The sequence below is a fragment of the Formica exsecta genome, unplaced genomic scaffold (assembly GCF_003651465.1).
Source record: "Formica exsecta isolate Colony F162 unplaced genomic scaffold, ASM365146v1 scaffold82, whole genome shotgun sequence".
NCBI lineage: Eukaryota > Metazoa > Arthropoda > Insecta > Hymenoptera > Formicidae > Formica > Formica exsecta.
Window position 1 is genome coordinate 2,251,887 of NW_021853592.1, and position 18,383 is coordinate 2,270,269.

The 18,383-nt window shown below is 41.0% G+C and overlaps 1 protein-coding gene across 1 annotated transcript in view; it reads right to left on the reverse strand.

The window, feature by feature from the left end:
* Window positions 1–17,740, reverse strand: part of LOC115244526 (FERM, ARHGEF and pleckstrin domain-containing protein 1) — a 56,202-nt gene extending 38,462 nt beyond the window's left edge. The window contains exons 1-11 of the mRNA XM_029822219.1: window positions 17,194–17,740; window positions 15,462–15,730; window positions 13,378–13,482; window positions 12,696–12,918; window positions 12,449–12,572; window positions 12,276–12,363; window positions 11,326–11,481; window positions 11,046–11,206; window positions 10,768–10,842; window positions 8,875–9,017; window positions 8,010–8,234 (exon numbers count right to left, since the gene is read on the reverse strand). Of these exons, the coding sequence (XP_029678079.1) occupies window positions 8,010–8,234; window positions 8,875–9,017; window positions 10,768–10,842; window positions 11,046–11,206; window positions 11,326–11,481; window positions 12,276–12,363; window positions 12,449–12,572; window positions 12,696–12,918; window positions 13,378–13,482; window positions 15,462–15,641 (1,480 nt within the window). The 5' untranslated portion in view covers window positions 15,642–15,730; window positions 17,194–17,740. The remainder of the gene's footprint in view (window positions 1–8,009; window positions 8,235–8,874; window positions 9,018–10,767; window positions 10,843–11,045; window positions 11,207–11,325; window positions 11,482–12,275; window positions 12,364–12,448; window positions 12,573–12,695; window positions 12,919–13,377; window positions 13,483–15,461; window positions 15,731–17,193) is intronic.
* Between the last annotated feature and the right edge of the window lie 643 nt (window positions 17,741–18,383).

The window sequence follows — 18,383 nt, forward strand, 5'->3', positions numbered from 1 at the left end:
CTTCCGAGGACCAATCGTCGTCCGCCAGTCTCGATTGTAACGTGAGATCGGCGTACTTCTCGTGCATGTCCTCTGAACTGTCACCGCGGCCGACTTCCATCCGTACTTGATCGCTGCTGGAATATTTCATGGCGGGCACGTTGTCATAGAGTTGATCTTCATCCTCCTCAGGGATTGGCAGCGCCGTATCATCGATGCAGAGTGTCGTTTCATCCTCCGGAACCGTTTGGAAATCAAGGTCGTCGATAGCCTCGTCGTACTCATTTCGAAGAGTGATGCGAGGCGGCGAGATACCGGCGAATTCCGGATAAACACTCTGCTGCTGCTCATCGTCGTCGTAGCGACGCGATCGACGATGCTCGTCAAATTGACTCTCGATAAATCGTCGCGCTTCGTCGAATTCATCGCTGTGTGTTCGAGCTTGGCGGAGATCGTCCTTCTCGAACGTCTCGGCGATCTCTTGGAAAGTTTCGCGTTGCTCGATCGCGGAACCGACAGCTTCGTCCTCGTAACGGAACGGGGAGGTAGCCGTCGCGGGTGGAGAAGGCAGTGGTGGCGATACGGGTAGCGGCAACGAAGACGGAGACGGTGGCGAGGGGAGGGAAGAAGTGTCAGCAGTCTGACACTTTGAATTCGGCCTCATGCTGGTCGCGCTCCTCTCGGACGTCGTGGTGTCGCTCTGGCTCTTATCCGCGCCCGCCGTGGAGTAATATTGCTGCGGTATCACCGTAGTACTACCCGACCAATCCGAGATTGAGGCGCCGAGTTCCGCTAACGAGTTGTCGTCGGACTTTGTGCCAGAGTATTGACAAAATTGGCGCACGGTGTTGTTCGAGCTGGACCACTCGGACATGGACAGGCCCATCGATGTGTCCTCGCTGTGTGACGAGCCTGTTATGTACGAGTTCGATTTTGGTTTCACCACGATCTTAACCGTACCGTCGACCGTCGTCGCGGATGTCGAACTTTGTCCGTCCTCCAAAAAAGTCGAATGAAGATCGTCGTGCAAAGTTCGATTCTCATCGCTCGAATCGCTGTCCCGATCCGCCCCTTGAACGGGCGTCTCAGTGCTGTCCGTGACGGTGACCTTGACGGCTTCCTCCGGTTTAATCTCCATGTAAAACGTCTCCACGTGGCTCACCACCGGCGTATCGAAAACGGGTGAGCTCGGCGGCGATGGCCAGTCCTCGGAGCTTTGTAGCTGCAACCGTGATCTTCTGTTCGTTCGTGGTGATTTCGAATCGTCCTCCTGCGCGCCGATCACATCGATGGGAATATCCGGTAATTCGGAGGATGTTCTGCGATCGTCGGAGACAGATGGTAACGCTGTGCCGGACGGTGGATCCGACGACAAAGACGGCTGATGGTCGCTCGACATTAAAGATTCGTCGTCGAGACTCGGCGACCTCGAGCTGGGTTTGAAGGAATCTTCGAAGTCGCTTTTGTCCTGCTCCGATGTAGTCGATCGCTCAGATATTCTGGACAATGTACGAGAGAGCGAGAATGCACCGTAATTGGCCAATATCTCGGGTCCGATAGGATAGATGAAAGTACCAGGAAAATCCGCTAGATCCTCTTGAAAACTGTCCTCGTTTTGACCGTTGCTATCTTCGGATTGCGACTGCTGTGCATTGTTCTCGTCTTGAGGTACCCAGCCTTCCTCCAAACTTGAACTACCGGAGCTCTCTTGCGGAAACGACTTCCACGTCGTGCTCATCTCGTGCTTTAGAGCTGGTTGCGAGCCGTTGCTATTGTCGTCATCTAGAGAACCACTGCGAGCGCCTTCAATCAGAGCAATCTCCCGACGATCTACTATAGGTTGTATCTGACCGATTCCCAATGGCCGGGCGATGGAACACGAACTGGAGTCCGGGTCTTCTCTGTCCGGTGTCCAAGTATTGGTTTCCTCGCTTCTCGAGCGTTCGGTGCTCAGTCTGAGCTTCTTATCGATGGACAAACGATTCGAATCCGCGATCTCCACGGCTTCTTTGACCGGCTCGTCTTCCGGTAATTCTTCCGCTATCTCCTCATCTTCTCTTTTCATCTCTAGATATTCCGGTGTCAGTTCGACCTCGACTAATGTTTTCTCGTCCATCTTATCGACACCGTAATCCGGCGAGCTCATTTCGCTGTCCACGCCTCGCATTTGCACTTGCGTATCGAGCGCATCTAACGTATCTTCGCTTGTATCAAGAGAGTCGAGTCGTTTGTTTTCCTCTTCTTCCCGCTCGTCAATTTCCTCCACCTCCAGTCTCTCCTCCTCTTCCTCCTCCGGATTCCCCTCGTCGTCTGAGCACTCTTCGATGGATATCTGTATCGGCGACTTGACCATGTCCGGAAGCTCATCCTGATCGTAATAGTTAAGAAAGTATTTTTCATCTTCTCGAACTACGCTTATAGTTACGTCAGGAACATCGTCTCTTTCAGACGGACTTTTCCGGTCGGAATCTTCGATCTTGGTATAAAGATCTTCCGGACGAGTCGGAGATTTTATCGATATCGTTTCGCCAATCTTCATACTCCCTTCTCCATTGTAATCCTCAATAGCGTCCTTCGACAATTCGGTTTGCTTCTGTTTGCAGACGATAACTTCTGTACTAGCACTCTTCACGAAGATTATTGATGATTGATCCGACTGAACAGTTCTTGAAGGCACGTCAGCCTTCATCGCTTCGGAACTCTTTTGAGAAGTTTCCTGTTCACCGCCGGACTCTGCGGAACTCTGGTCGATGAATTTCGAGGCTTCCTCTACTTTGGCGCTCTCTGTAATATTCTCATTTCCATTAATATAACTAATAAACGGAATTTGTCTACCATTCTCTTGCCCTTCGTAAGGTATCAAATCGATGCTGGTTACGATCTCATTGCATTCCGTTAACGGTGACTCTAAATACTGCGCCGAAGTCTCGGTGACGGACAGAGAATCGGTACATATCTCCGGAATGGTTGTATGATCGGTACTGTCGGATCTGTGATTCGGAGAGGCCTCCATCTGTGCTGACTGCGCCTTCGATATCGCGCTCATACCTTCTCGTGCCTCCTCGGCGGCAGCAGCATTCTCTCGATCCTCCAGATTCTCCGATACGTCCACTGTGTCATCCTTGCTGGAGAACGCGTTCGCCGGCGGAAGTCTGTGCACGGAAATCACCGCGGCATCCAAGGACTTGGCGCGTCGCTGAGCGGTAGGCGATTGCGTCGCGCCTTGACGTTGCAAAGCGCCAATTCCGCTACCTTCGGAAAGACCAAGACGCGCGCGAGCAAACAGTATCGGCGTTTGTCCCGGTTTACGTAACACTAACGGGGATTGAGTTAAATCTTGAGCAAGCGCGGTTTTCTTCGCGCTGTCTTTCGTTGGTTCCTTGGTTAATAATTCCTTGACCGGCTCTTTGGATTCATCCGTTACTACAGTCCGTTTAGTCTCTGCCGGCTGATCGATCACAACGTCAGGTTTAACACACGGTTTAGAATCTTTCTCCAACTTAGGCTGTTTCGACTCATTAGCCTCTTCACTAGTCGCTTCTACTTTCGATGCTACTTTGCCGCGCGTTGATTTCGAGTCCTGCTTCGATACTGCGTCCCTCGCAATGGCAGATTTACTTTCGGCTTTTGAATCCGCCTTGGCGGCAGCTTTAGATATGATAGTCCTCTTTGGAGATATTTTTTCTACTGAATCTTTTTTCTCCGTACTTCCTAAACTCTTTGATATTCCCAGTGATTTCGGTCTGGATTTTTCGGATTTTATCGTGCCTTTAATTAATTCATCGTCGACTGATGCGGATTTCGCACGAGTACTCTTCGTCTCTTCCTTGTCGTCCTTCGACGTCGAAAATGGTTTGTCAGATAATCTGGTTACGGATTTTGATCTACCTTTTTGAACGATGCTTATCTCTGGCGCTACATCAGTCGAATCGATTATTATAATCTCCTGCGGCATTTCGCCGAGCTTTAATTTAGATTTATCAATTTTTGTACTCACCACCGGTGCACGCGACTCCTTCGACGCGGTCTTCTTCAGTGGTGGCTTGTCACCCTCCAATGATTTTGATTGTTTCTTGAAGTCCTTTTTCGGCTCCGATTTCACTTTTTTCACCCTTTTCGGAGAGACGTCCTGCACGAAATGCTTATTTTCGACCTCCGGCGAAAGCAATGTGTCGATCGGTGCTTTCTCTTCCGCCAGAGACAGGGACTTCGATCTTAATGGTTCTGCGTGCGGTCTCAACAAGAAAGGAACGAATTCAGGAACTTTAAGACTATCCAACTCTAAAGCAGGTTTCACAGGCACTTCGTCCAAAGGCAAATCGGCGACTGGATCCACAAAATCGTCAAATCCTGTATCGATGATCTTGGGTCTCGATATTTTTGTAGCGGAATTTTTACTAACTTCTGAGAACTTTGATTCTATTCTCTCCAAAATACGTTTCGTCTTCTCGGGAATGCTTGGCTTTTCCAATGTTTTTGGTTTCTCCGGAATCGGTGGTTTTTTCGTTTTTATTTCCGCCGCAGCTGATATGTGAACTTCAGCTATAACGGACTGTACGTTCTCTTTCCTTTGATCATCGTCGGACAAGTCATCGACGGTTCGTTTTAATGAATGGACCAATTCTTTGAGCATTGCTTGTTGAATTTTCCCGATAACTTGGTTATCGGGCGTCATTTTCTCTATGTCATCCACTTTTCCATCGCCAGGAATTTCCGGTAACGGTATCTTCTCGATGCTATCTTGTTTCTCTAAACTATCGTCCGGCGCCTTCAGACTATCTTTTTCAAGTTTCGCTTTGCGTTCCAGATTTTGCTTCATTTCCATGCCGACAACGTCGGCAAAATTCAAAGCGGCTTTTGATTTAGCATCTGCTGTTTTTGCAACGTTAGTAGGACTTCTGGGCGCTCCATCTATAGATTTCTTCTTCTGTATTACGGAAATAATAGTTACGTTAGAATCGGTTGGTGATTTCTTGGGCGAACGTTTTTCGAGTGCTGATATAATGGTAACGTTCGGTTCGACCGGAGATAATTTCGAAGGCTTTTTATCTAAACTAGAAGATTTCTTACACGTGTAATCCTCGTTGATGATGACCTCCGTCCTGTTTCTGTCTAACGAACCGCCCTTCTGCGAAAGCTTATCGGGAGATTGAGTTTTCGCATTCGCCTTCGAAGGACTTCTGTTTGTAGGCGATAAACTGCAAATAATACTCTTTGGATCCGTGGGCGATGTTGGACTTAAAATACTCTTCGGCTTATCCGATGGACTCAATATAGATTTTGGTCTTGCGGCGGTAATCGCGCCGCTTTTCGGTTTATCCGGGGATAGTTTACTGTTAGTCTTATCTATCGAGGAAAGCTTGGTTAAATCAAAGTACGAAATGTCTGTTATAATTTTCAACGGCAGCTTCGGCAAGTCCTTGGTGGTACTCTTGATATTCCTTGAAGTCTTGCTGCTATCCGATTCGGATTTCTCATCGGACGCCGTACCGTTCATAACATGTCTTTTGTGCAATGTGTATGGTATATCAACATTGGTCTTCTGCACTGTCGCCGCGCTATCTGAAAACGGTTCTTCATCGCCGGAATCGGCGGGAGTCAGATCTATGGATTTTTGATGCATCAACATATGTCGTTTGCTGTTGGATCCTAATCTCTGTCGCGCCGGATTTGGATCGCTCTTCGTACGTTCCACCGGTATGTGACCGGGCAACGCGGTCTCTTCGAAACCCAGCACGACGCCGCCGACAACCTTCGGCTCGTACTCGGCGAACACGGCTTTCGGCTTTAAATTCTCCATCTCGTGTGGCACGCCGATGACAGTCTCTGTACGAGATTCGAGGGACAGTTTCACTTGCCGTTCGCGTTCTCGTCTCTCATTGTCCTTCCGCGCTTTCTCCAAGCTCCTCCAATCATCGCGCTCCCGCGGTTTCTCCTCCGATTTTTCAGGTTTGCTCCTGCTCCTTTTTTGATCTTTACATTCCATCTTCTCAATATTCTTTCTGCGTTCAGCGTTATCGAAATCCAGGCACTCGAGGCTTCTTCCCTCCCGCGATTCCAAGCGCCCTAAATATTTTCGCTCCCGCGAATCCAGCTTTTCTAGACTTTTTCGCTCGGCGCTTCTCGATTCGGCCTTTCTTTCATAAATTCGATCTCTTTGCTCGTAACGTTCCAACGATTTTAAACGTTCGATCGTTCGCGGATCAAAGTCGAACTTTTGAGAATCCAGCCTCTCTATGCTCATTCTTCGTTGTTCCTTCGGAGTTAACCGCTCAAACGGACTTCTATTGCCAGAATCAAAACGTTCTAAAGTATGCCTCTCGTAATCAATAGAAGCCGCTCTGCTTTTTCTAGATTCTCGAGAATCGATCCGATCGATACTTCTTTCCCTGCGCTCTCGCGTATCTGAATGCCGATGAGTGCTCTTCTCCTTAGGACTTCTCTCCTTAGGACTTCTCTCCTTAGGACTCCTCTCCTTAGGACTCCTCTCCTTAGGACTCCTTTCCTTAGGACTCCTCAGATACTCCATGCTGCTGCGCAGCCCTTGAGAGTCTAAACGATCGACGCTCTTTCCGCGTGATCTGCGCTCTTTCCGCGTGATTCGTAAAAATCATTGTAATAAAAGGCACTCTTTTCCCTCGAGTCCAAGTGCTCGTAGCTTTTCTCGCGCACATCGAGCCGCTCGATGCTCCTACGTAATTCGCGCATATCGATCCGATCTATACTGCGACGACCGTGACTGTCCGATTTCCGCGAATCGCGCGAATCGAGTCGATCCATGGACCGACGCTCCCGAGAATCGCTTTTATCGATTCGCCTAGAATCCCTCGAATAGTCCCTCTCAATTCGTTTTCGCTCCTCCCTTTCGATGCTCCTACGCTCTTTCGACAACACTTTCTCGACCTTAATGTCAGAATCTCGCGATTTTCTATCCCTAGATTTATGTCCACGACCTAAGCTACCTGTCTCGACGTACATCCGTGGCGGGTGATCATCCAAGCTAGCGATACTGCGTGCTCTGGTCGTCCTACCTTTCGCGCCATGATCTAACACGGTTCTACCATTCCCATCAACCGGGCTCAGATCGTCGTCTATTCGCGATTTCGGACGCATAATACCCTCGTCTCGCAAGACTTCCGAATCTACGTGAGTGATCTTGTACTTTGGTTTCAAGTTCTTCAATTCGTTGAGAACGGAAATCTTTTGCTTTTGCACCTGCAATATTACGGGATCTTTTCTGGCCGAGTCTTGATGCGGAATAGCCGTCTTGGACGACTGTTCCACAGAATTAGCGTGTCTCATCTCAAACTTGCGTTCTATTTGAGTGCACGACCGTTGTATCCTGGATTCAGTGATCACATAATCACCGTCTGGCTTGGATATAGCTGAGTACCGATCGATGGACTTGGCTTTACTGTTCTTAAGATCAGTTAGCGCGGATTTGTATTGTTGTCTCTCAGAAGGTTTCAACGATCTATGCTTGACGAAGGAATCGGTCTCGGAATCCATTTGGAACATCTCGTGCTCGATTCCTTCGTCGCTCTGATCGGATATCGGTTCGTCGTGCGGACTGGAATACGATTCCGGATACTCGAATTCGTGCTCGCGTTCCAAAAGCTCGTAAGAATCGTGCGAGAGATCGTCGTGCGATAGATCTCCAGCGGGACCCGATTCCTCATGACCCGATTCGGTAGACAACGACGACGTTCCCGGGTAGGAACTGCTGTAGACACGCTCGGGAACAGAGTCGTGATCTAAAGAAGGTAATTTCGAACTAGCGGCGCTATACGAACGATTACTCTCGTCGTAACGTGTTACGGGGTTATCTAGTTCACCTTGCGAAGCTAATTGGAATGGGTCTAATGGCGGTTCCGCGGTGATCTTATCGTCCCGCGGTCGCGCTTTACCGGAGTCCTCGAAACTAGAAGCGTACAATTCGCGACAACTAGCCGACCGTTGCCAGGGGTGTCTGGGCTGAGGTCGTGGTGGTGGGAATTCGGGGGGACTGCTGTTAGAGGGGCTGATACGACCTGTTGATGAAATCCGTTGTTGACTGGTAGCATGCATCTGCCGCGGTGCTGGGACCTGGCTGGGGGTGGCTGGCGAATGGACGTCGATAGAGGTAAGCGTCCGAAACGATGTAGCTGTGTCTTCTCGACGGTGAATCGTCCCGCCCATCGAGACACTCGTCACAGTCGTCGGAGAATCCAGTGTCATCGAGCCGCATGACAGAGACAGAGCTGGGGTTGCCAGGGCTGAAAAGATCGCGCGTGCTATATAAATCTCTCTCGCTTTCCCGACATATCTTTCGCATAAAGAACCTTAGCGCGTAATTCTCATTATGTGATTACATATCTGTCATAATTATTATACTAATACTACTACCTCTTTTAATAATGTAATATACTTTACACAGAAATATTTTTTATATTTTTATTAAAGACTGTTAATGTTACTTTGACACCCTTCGTGGTATCAAAACTAATCGATATTCAATTATATTTTTAGTTTTCTGTATAAAACTGATGTAATGTCATAAATATTTTAATTTCATATTCCGAGCGCGCATAGTTTAAAAATTGTTTTAATGTGCAATTATTAACGAAATGTAATTGTAATCGCAAATCTTTACGTATGATTATATTCCTTTACAATTTTTTCTTTACATATACATATAATTTTTACAAACATCATAAATCTCTTACGCACAAAGGTCATTTAAAAACAATCTATTTAAGATACGCTAATCTACTCTACTATTACAGTACTTCAGTTATGATACGGTGAAAAGAAATGAGGCTAGAAACAGGTGGACAGAAATAGAGAGAGCCAAAGGGCGGAGAAATTAAAAATAAAGCGTTTGTTGTGGAGGTTGGTGTCGGTCATGGTACATACCAGGATCGCCGAGGGGCAGGAGGGGGTGGGCAGAGATGCTGGAGCTGCCCATAAGGGAGCTGCTTGGAGTGGCCCCACGATAGCCTCCCCCCTCCGAGCCCTGCAATGCCCTACCACCGCTAGTCTGCCGGAACGAATTGGACCTGCGAGCAAGAGAGAGTCAAGTTCAGCATCAGACTTAGGCTATCAAATGCCAAGCCTGTTCGGAACTAACTTATCCCTTTTTCTCTTTTTTTTTTTCTCCTTAACGAGATCGCAAAGTAACACTAAAAAAGAAAAAGAAAAAAGAAAAAAAAAGGTAATAGCTTCCGTCGACTAAGCAACGGTATATGACGCGAGGAACTGTGAGAAAGATATCGATCTTCCTGCTAACCCACGTATTGAAATATGCGATGCGATAAATAAAAATAGATTACATTTCTGATACGATACACGGTCAACATCGCCGTTAAATAGCCGATTTTTTAATACAATGTAGTTATATCGCTGTCGATGGAACATGATTAGAGTCTCACTCATTATATGTTCTATGTATTTTCAACTATAAAAATATAACAAGATACAACAATTAAATGTGTATTTTAAATGTGTAAAAATATAATAAACTATATATTACTAATAAATCATTGGGATATCATGAGTGCAAAGGAGAATTGTGCACCACCATTGAACAAATTTGGGAATAGTAATAAGACAGAAATTATTTTTAATGGAGTACAAAATTGTAGCATATGTAAAAGAGAAGGCTGTCTTATGTTTATAAATGTCATACGAAATACATCTTGGAGATATTAATCAATATAAAAATCCTTGTGTTAAAATATTTGCGTTTTCTCGCAAATAGAACCATACGTGCAATATAATTATGTGAAATATACAAGAAGTATATCTTGCATATCCAGAAGCATAAATAAATACAAATAAGAGTGCACTTTTAAAATAAATATATCCAATGTCATTTTTAAAATTTAATGCATTCAACTTTTGCAATAGTATATTATTGTTTATAGGAAAGAATGTCAAATTTTGTACTCCTATACACCCTACACAATTATTGTTTCTGAGGATAAAAATCCAAAGATGTGCGATAGGCATAATATAAAAATATTATCTCAATATACACAGATCTTTTCAGCAAAATTGATATATCATTAATGTAAAAATATACTGGCTACTTTAACTTTTGTAATTAAATTTAATATTACTCATCTTGTATTCCTCACTTTATCAATTAATATGTTTCCATGATATGTAAGAAGGCGTTTCTCAACCGTGCATCGATATCGCACAGCAAATGAAAATCTACCGGCAATATGTACAAGAATAACTTTCCTTTTTTCGAGAATATATTAATAATAGGTTAAAAAACTTCTATTTTAGAACAGTCTACTGCTATGGACAAGTATCTTGTTGGATAGAACTGTTTTATAGGATATTATAGTGAAGTATGGTACTTTGCTGTGTATTATCAGATACAACAATAAATAATTAGTGATCACGCTATTGAGAGGGTACACTCATCATTCGGGTTTATCGTGCCTGATGGTGAGCCTGACTCCCCGCCACCCCTGTCCGAGCAGGCAACACTGACAAACGGAAATATAAAAACTTGGAAACAGTTTCCGCTATGGAAATTGTGGATGTTCGTGGATAATACATGTATATATATATATATATAACAAATACCGATTCCGGCAAAAGCAAGACCGTGCCACCTCCTATCTTAACCACACAAAATTGATGCGTTCATTAATTAAAGACTTCAATGGTACAAACCAACATATTAGGGGGGAAACAGTACGCAATATACATGCACTACCTACATATTACATGGGGGATATCCAAAGACTTTTAATTGTTCAACACAGCTTTCGATCTCTTGGAACAACTTACCTTTGAAATGTCTGCCTCTTCACATAATTGTCCCGAACAAATTCGACAATCTGTTTCTGAGTTTTGCCACTATACCTGGTAATATGAACAACAGAAATCTTTTTTACTATTTTATAATAATCTTAAATGTATTTTAAAGCATTGTAATTTTTTTTAAACATTTTTTCTTACACATATACAATGACACTTTAAAGATCTTTAAAAAAGTCATATATTTAAAAATAAAATGATTTAAACATACTATGTGATTTATATTAAGAGATTGTAATTTGATATACCTGAATGATGATCCACGGCTAAGCACTCTAGTTTTCTGCCTCACGACTCTCTTAACTACAGAGCAACGGAAAAAACCATGGTTTTCTACACACTTTTTCCAAAAGTTTTTACACTCATTACGTCCCTCAAAGAAAAACTCGACTGTATCCTTATAATAACCCTATAAAAAATAAAACAAGTAAAGTAGTTGTATTGCAATGGATACATCATACTTAAATTCATAATAATGTAAAGATAAAAATTTATTTTTAAGCTTAATTAAAGATTCCAAATACTTACATAACCCTCAGGATGCAATTTGATTAGAAAGCGTTTTCGTTTGAAACTGATTTTTCTGATTTTGGCCCAACTAAATGTATTTATCTTAGTATAATTTTGAAAAACTACAATGCCCATATGTGCTACTGCAAGATTCAGTGGAACGTTTTCATGATCCTAGCAAAGAACAAGAATATATAAGGATAAATTAGTTTTACATATACACAAAATATATATATAATATATACTCGCTCTGAGTAAAGACCAGCGAATTGCAGATCGCATTGTCGCGAGTATCGCGCCTTCGATCTATGGACACGAGAATATTAAAAGAGCTTTGGCACTGACAATATTCGGTGGCGAACCAAAAAATCCTGGTACTTATTTTGAATTTCAATCATTTTATAAATCTGAAGATATGCTCTCTTTCATTGTTTATATTGAATATTGCAATATGCAGGCAACAAGCATAAGGTTCGCGGTGACATAAATGTCCTGTTGTGCGGAGATCCTGGCACTGCTAAATCGCAGTTTTTGAAATATGTGGAAAAGGTGGCACCTAGAGTGGTTTTCACGACAGGTCAAGGTGCTTCGGCTGTTGGTTTGACTGCTTATGTAAGGAGATCGCCCGTCAGTAAAGAATGGACCTTAGAAGCTGGAGCTTTGGTCCTTGCCGATCACGGAATATGTCTCATCGATGAATTCGACAAAGTACATATTTATATAATTTATATATAACTATAGTAACATATATGTATGTTAGTATAAAAAAATATATTGATAATATAAATATCAATGTAAATATTTTAATAATTATTGTCAATAATTATTATTAATAATTAACATTTATAATTTTAATATAATATCAATATAGATTATTTATTTTAATATATAGGCATACATTGCACATATATATATGTATGTATATGTATATAATGTACAAATTTTTTGTTTTTTGTTATTAAACTTACCTTAGCTGGATGCATTTTCATTCCGTACAGTTCGCAACGTCGAGCTGTCTCTAAGAGATTGAGATCTGCCTCTGCAGGAGATTGGCCTCTGTTAACATTAAAACCATGTACATTTCAGGCAAACCCGACATTAATAGAACATTACTTATTACATTAAAATATATGTCTCTTACGCATGTTTTTTGTGATTCTCCATGATACGTCGTTCCAATTCTTGATCCTGATGAGGCACAAATTTATATGTCGATAAATATGTATGATCCGGGTAATCTTCTATCACATAGTCTCCGCATTCAGCTACAAGAAAGAAAATAGTACTGTGCTCAAGAAAGTAGATTATAAAATCTCAACAAATAACACAACTAAGCTTATAGATTATAAGAATTTTAACAGCGGAAGAAATAACAATGATGTAATTACCCTGAACTATATAACTGGCCATCAATGCTGCTGTGTTATCATTGCATTGCAATAAACCTAGAGATAAATCCCGTTTTATTTGTAGACAGAATAAATATCTTGTAAACTCTTCCTCGAGTTGTGCAGGATCCGGCGTATAAAATTTAACACAGAACCTCAATAGAGGATCAATTAGAGATAAGCCAACTTGTCTGCACACTGGTTTCTCCAAATCTAACCAATACTGTAAATATTGCAATCTTTAATTTCACTGCCCGTTGAAAAAAAGCATTAAGAGATTAAACCAAAAATTATACATCTTACTTTTGTTAAATTTGGTTCTTGATACTCGAGACCAAAATAATCTGCTTCTAAAAGGTGCAATTGCTTACAAACTTGATCAAACAACACTCTACCTAGTGCTTTGGCCTGAAAATTTTAAATAATAAAATTTATACAATGTGATAAATTATTGTGATTTGTAGACAGAATAAATATCTTGTAAACTCTTCCTCGAGTTGTGCAGGATCCGGCGTATAAAATTTAACACAGAACCTCAATAGAGGATCAATTAGAGATAAGCCAACTTGTCTGCACACTGGTTTCTCCAAATCTAACCAATACTGTAAATATTGCAATCTTTAATTTCACTGCCCGTTGAAAAAAAGCATTAAGAGATTAAACCAAAAATTATACATCTTACTTTTGTTAAATTTGGTTCTTGATACTCGAGACCAAAATAATCTGCTTCTAAAAGGTGCAATTGCTTACAAACTTGATCAAACAACACTCTACCTAGTGCTTTGGCCTGAAAATTTTAAATAATAAAATTTATACAATGTGATAAATTATTGTAATCTTTAATACAATTAACTTGTTAAGTCATAAAATTCTTAAATATTATTAATATATCCTTATTTTATTATGTTTTTATAAATAACTTGATTGTTTTGATATCAGAAATATATTCCTGCTATGTAATTATATAAAAACATGTATATTTAAATATATATATGTCATACAAATAATATGAATTAAGATTATACAATTAAATGCTATAAATGTAGATTGAATAATCTTATCAATTTCATTGCAAAAAGCTAAGATGCTGGGGAACAAAATTAATCTCCGAAGAAACTAGCAACACGTTGCAAGCATTGTAAATAAATAATCAATAAATGAGTTTACACATATATCACACACAAGAATCCCCCATTTGATACATTATATGCTCCAGTAGCTCATTCTTCTGGAAATATATGCATACACTACAGAGCGCACATAGTATATAAGCATCTTGCCAATATATATATATATATATATATATATATATATATATATATATATATATATATATATATATATATATATATATATATATATATATATATATATATATATATATATATATATATATATATATATATATATATATATATATATATATATATATATATATATATATATATATATATATTGGCAAGATGCTTATATACTATGTGCGCTCTGTAGTGTATGCATATATTTCCAGAAGAATGAGCTACTGGAGCATATAATGTATCAAATGGGGGATTCTTGTGTGTGATATATGTGTAAACTCATTTATTGATTATTTATTTACAATGCTTGCAACGTGTTGCTAGTTTCTTCGGAGATTAATTTTGTTCCCCAGCATCTTAGCTTTTTGCAATGAAATTGATAAGATTATTCAATCTACATGATTATATATATATATATAATTATAAGATTGTAAAAAATTTTTGAAAGAGTGAAGTGACCAGTTTATTAATATTTTAGTGTATAAATAAAATTATAAAACTCTGTATTATCGAAATTATAAATTAAGAAATGTTCCAAAATAATATAAAAGTGAAAATCTCGCGTATCGGAATTCTAAGTTAAATAGCTTTACAGACAGGATTCTAAGAGGCTTTGTAATCAATGACTCTTGACCTGGATGCACGAAGTAAATAGTTTAATATATGCCTACGCAGCAAATATAGGCTGATGAACATATTAATACACATACAGACTTCTTGATTACATAAAAAAATATAAACGATTATAAACAGCAAAGCTCATAGAAGTGTAATGAAATATATTAAATAATACATATTAGGTATATATTTTATAAAGATTATATAAAAAAAAAAGAAGATATATAAGTTTAGATTAGATTATTTAATGATGTTCTATGATGAATATTTTAATACATAAAGAAAGAATACATAGAAAGATGCATAACACAGATATATAATAGCTTACAGCTATAAATGCAATAATACACACATTCAATTGCTACATACTATAGAATTATAAAGGTACAATAAGATATTCAAGCATCATTTAATATCATTTTAGTGCTTATTCTTCCGTTATTATTCTCTATAGAGTATAAGAGAAGTTGTCTTTTTTATAAATATTATAAACAATAATTATTCTATATATAGCTCACACATATTTTATAAATAATGCATATAAAGGCTTTAGAAAAATAACAAATTAAACCACATAAAGAAAGGTTGCAGAATATCCTTAACTCATATATATTCAAGAGTTCCATCAAAGAGAGTATAAAAAGACTTGTATTTTTTTCTATAGATTTCTATTAGAAAATTTAAAACAACTTATAAAATTTTAACAAAGGAGTATCGAATCTTATTAGTGACTATCTTTGTGAGGTCAATTGTATAATTTTCTTCATATGTCTTAGTATGTGTAGCAAGCAATTGAAATAAATGTGCAATATAAGAAAATTATTTAAAAATAAAATAAGTATTCATTTACCTGCACTTGAAACATTGTAATAGAGTCATCCAACATCTGTACACGAACCGCGAGCATTTTTCCAGCCTTCCGTGGTGTCGCAGGAGGTGTTCTACTACCTCCATCCACACCAGCTGGCGTCGAATGACTGTGAGGCATCTTTGAGCCTCCCTTCATGCCAAAACTGTCTATATCATTCATCTTGGATCATTTACTTTGTTTTACGAAGCAATTGTTTAGTGCGTGCTTTCTCAAAGAGTACAATCAATAAATCTGTATTATGTCATCATCTGTAATAAAAGAATCATGGAATAAAAGATTATTATATTTATATGTACAATAAAAGTTGAGCCAAAAGGAAAGACAAAGTTAATCTTCAGTAAATTGTGGACAGTACAAAATGATAAGAATAATAAATTGAAAATTTTTTTATATCAGAAAACTTGTCAAATGATCTTTATATTTGAACAAGCCTTGAATGAACTATATTAGACAATATATATATATATATATAAAGTCTCGCGACCGAAACTCGACTCCAGACACGCGCACGCCAAGATATCCGCTACCGCGATACGCGACGCAAGCTTACGTGCGGGAACTTTGTAATTAAGCCAATTTACGGACAATATATATATATATATATATATATATATATAATAGGATTATTATATCTGGGAAATATATATAAAGCTTAATCAAACATTTTAAAAATGACATATTATTAGCGACTAGAAATGAAGGATATCTATAAAAACAAAAAACTCACATTCTCCAATTAATTATCTTCATAAATGCTCAGATTAGAAAAAATACCGTTCTACTTACCTAATACCTATCGTACGACTTGTACGATCATTCTCAGATAAAGAAACAGAAAGAATATAGGAAAAAACAAAAAGATCTAAGTAAACGAACACAAGATAAAATCCAATTTTAGTTTCATTCCGAATCTTGCGGAGAATGTGAGTTTTTATGTCACTCGATTTTCCGCTATCATCGTCACGTCTCTTCGAAACCATTCATTCTTTGTTTCTAACGAAACGCGCAGAAACACGGAGGAGTGTCTCGGAGGGAAGCGGAACGTGTTTTAACGATATTACGTATTAGAAAAATCGTCGCCGCGCGAGAAGGTCCCCCGATCGTTTCCGGTTCGAGTTTTGCGCGTCGCCCGCGTTTCGCGCCCGCGAGAAATTACGAGGACGCGCCGCGCCGCGCCGCGTCGACTGCTCGCTCGCGCGTCCCGCGATTAATCCTGATCGTCCGACCAAGAGGAAAGAGAGAGAGAGAGAGAGAGAGAGGAGAGGACACGGACGAGCGAGCGGATGCGAACGGGAAGAGGCGCGGGGGGGAGCGAGAAGCGTTAAATGAAGCGGGCTAACCGATTGGCTCCGAACAAAAGGGTTGAAAAACGCTCGCTGATCCAACTGACGTAAGATCGCAAAGAGCGGAAAGGAGTAACCGAGTAACATGGGAAGGGGGGGGACGGCGGGGGAAGGGGAGGAGGAGGATGCGTTTAACGCGTGCACGCGTTACACCGTCGCCCGCGCACGTCCGTATGTGCGTGGTCGTCGTGCATAATTGCGAGTTTCTCGCGACGTACCGAAAATGGAAGTCGATGGATGATAGTCGTCATCGTCTTCGTCGCGAGGAGAGAAAGAATACGTCGGGAACGGGTAGAGAAAGAGAGAGAAAGAGAAAGAAAGAGAGAGAGAGAGAAAGGAGCGATTTATTATCGTTCGTATGTACGTACGTTTGCCGGGCCATCGTTGCGTGCGTGTCCCGCCGTCTCTCCTCGACACACGCGACTCAACCAGAGTTCATTGATCACCCACCGAGAACCACCGCGCCGCACCGCTCTCTGCGATCCGCCGGCCGCTTCCTTCCGCGTCTCGTTCTCCTCGCACGAAAGCGACGAGAGCGTCCGCGTTTAATAATGGGCGGCGGTGCCCGCCGATCTCTTCGCGGCGCCGCCCGACGTAGGTGCGGCGACGTGTGCGCGACGATGCTCGACCATCGAGCGCATACAACGAGAGCCCCGAATCGGAGACATATCACTCACGCGCGCACGCACAGATAGAACACGCACAAACGCACACACACACACGCGCGCGCGCGCGCGCGTGTACTCGGCGACGGGGACAACCGACGAGACGGGTCTCCTCCGTTCTCCGTTCACGATCACAGCGCGAATACGGGATACCAGTGGTGCTCAATTTTTTTTCCCCTTCCGAGCAAGCGTTTCTTACGTCGCGTCGCGTTTCCTTCTCCGTGTGCGATCGCGCCCAGTCGCGCCGCGACGTAGGGCCGGTCTGTTCGTCTATCGAGGGCGCGATGTACGAAGGGCGGTGGCACCGGTCGTACGACGCCGCTCGAGACGACATCTGTCGGCTGTCTCGGTCAATAACTTCGTTTAAAAACAGCTGTGGATAAATTCCACGAATTATCGAGCGGTGACGTTACCGACCACGTTTATCATCGGTCGATATAATCACTGACGACGTTATCGACGACAGGAATTTTATACTAGTCGAGTAATCTACTATCGGTTGCCTATAGTTATGCTTGGTGACACTAGATACAGCGCGAGGATGCTTGAAATTATTGTTACATATCCTACACAAAGCACACTACCCATACAGCACAGATCATTGCAATTATATTGCAGCAACATTGCAATGTCGCAAATTGCAATGCAACATTACAAAGACATTGCAGAAATATAGAGCCACAAAGTACCAGCACACTTGTAGCAACATGACATTAATATTTCGGAAATATTGCAAAATTCAATTTTTATATAATTTTAATAATAAAATATTATAATAAAATAATTTTTTGCAATATTTCTACATGAAAGATGTTAACGATAAACAATACTAAATGGTTCATTTTATTAAAACATTTTTCTTAAATTGGCTTATATTGCTGCACTGTATGCTT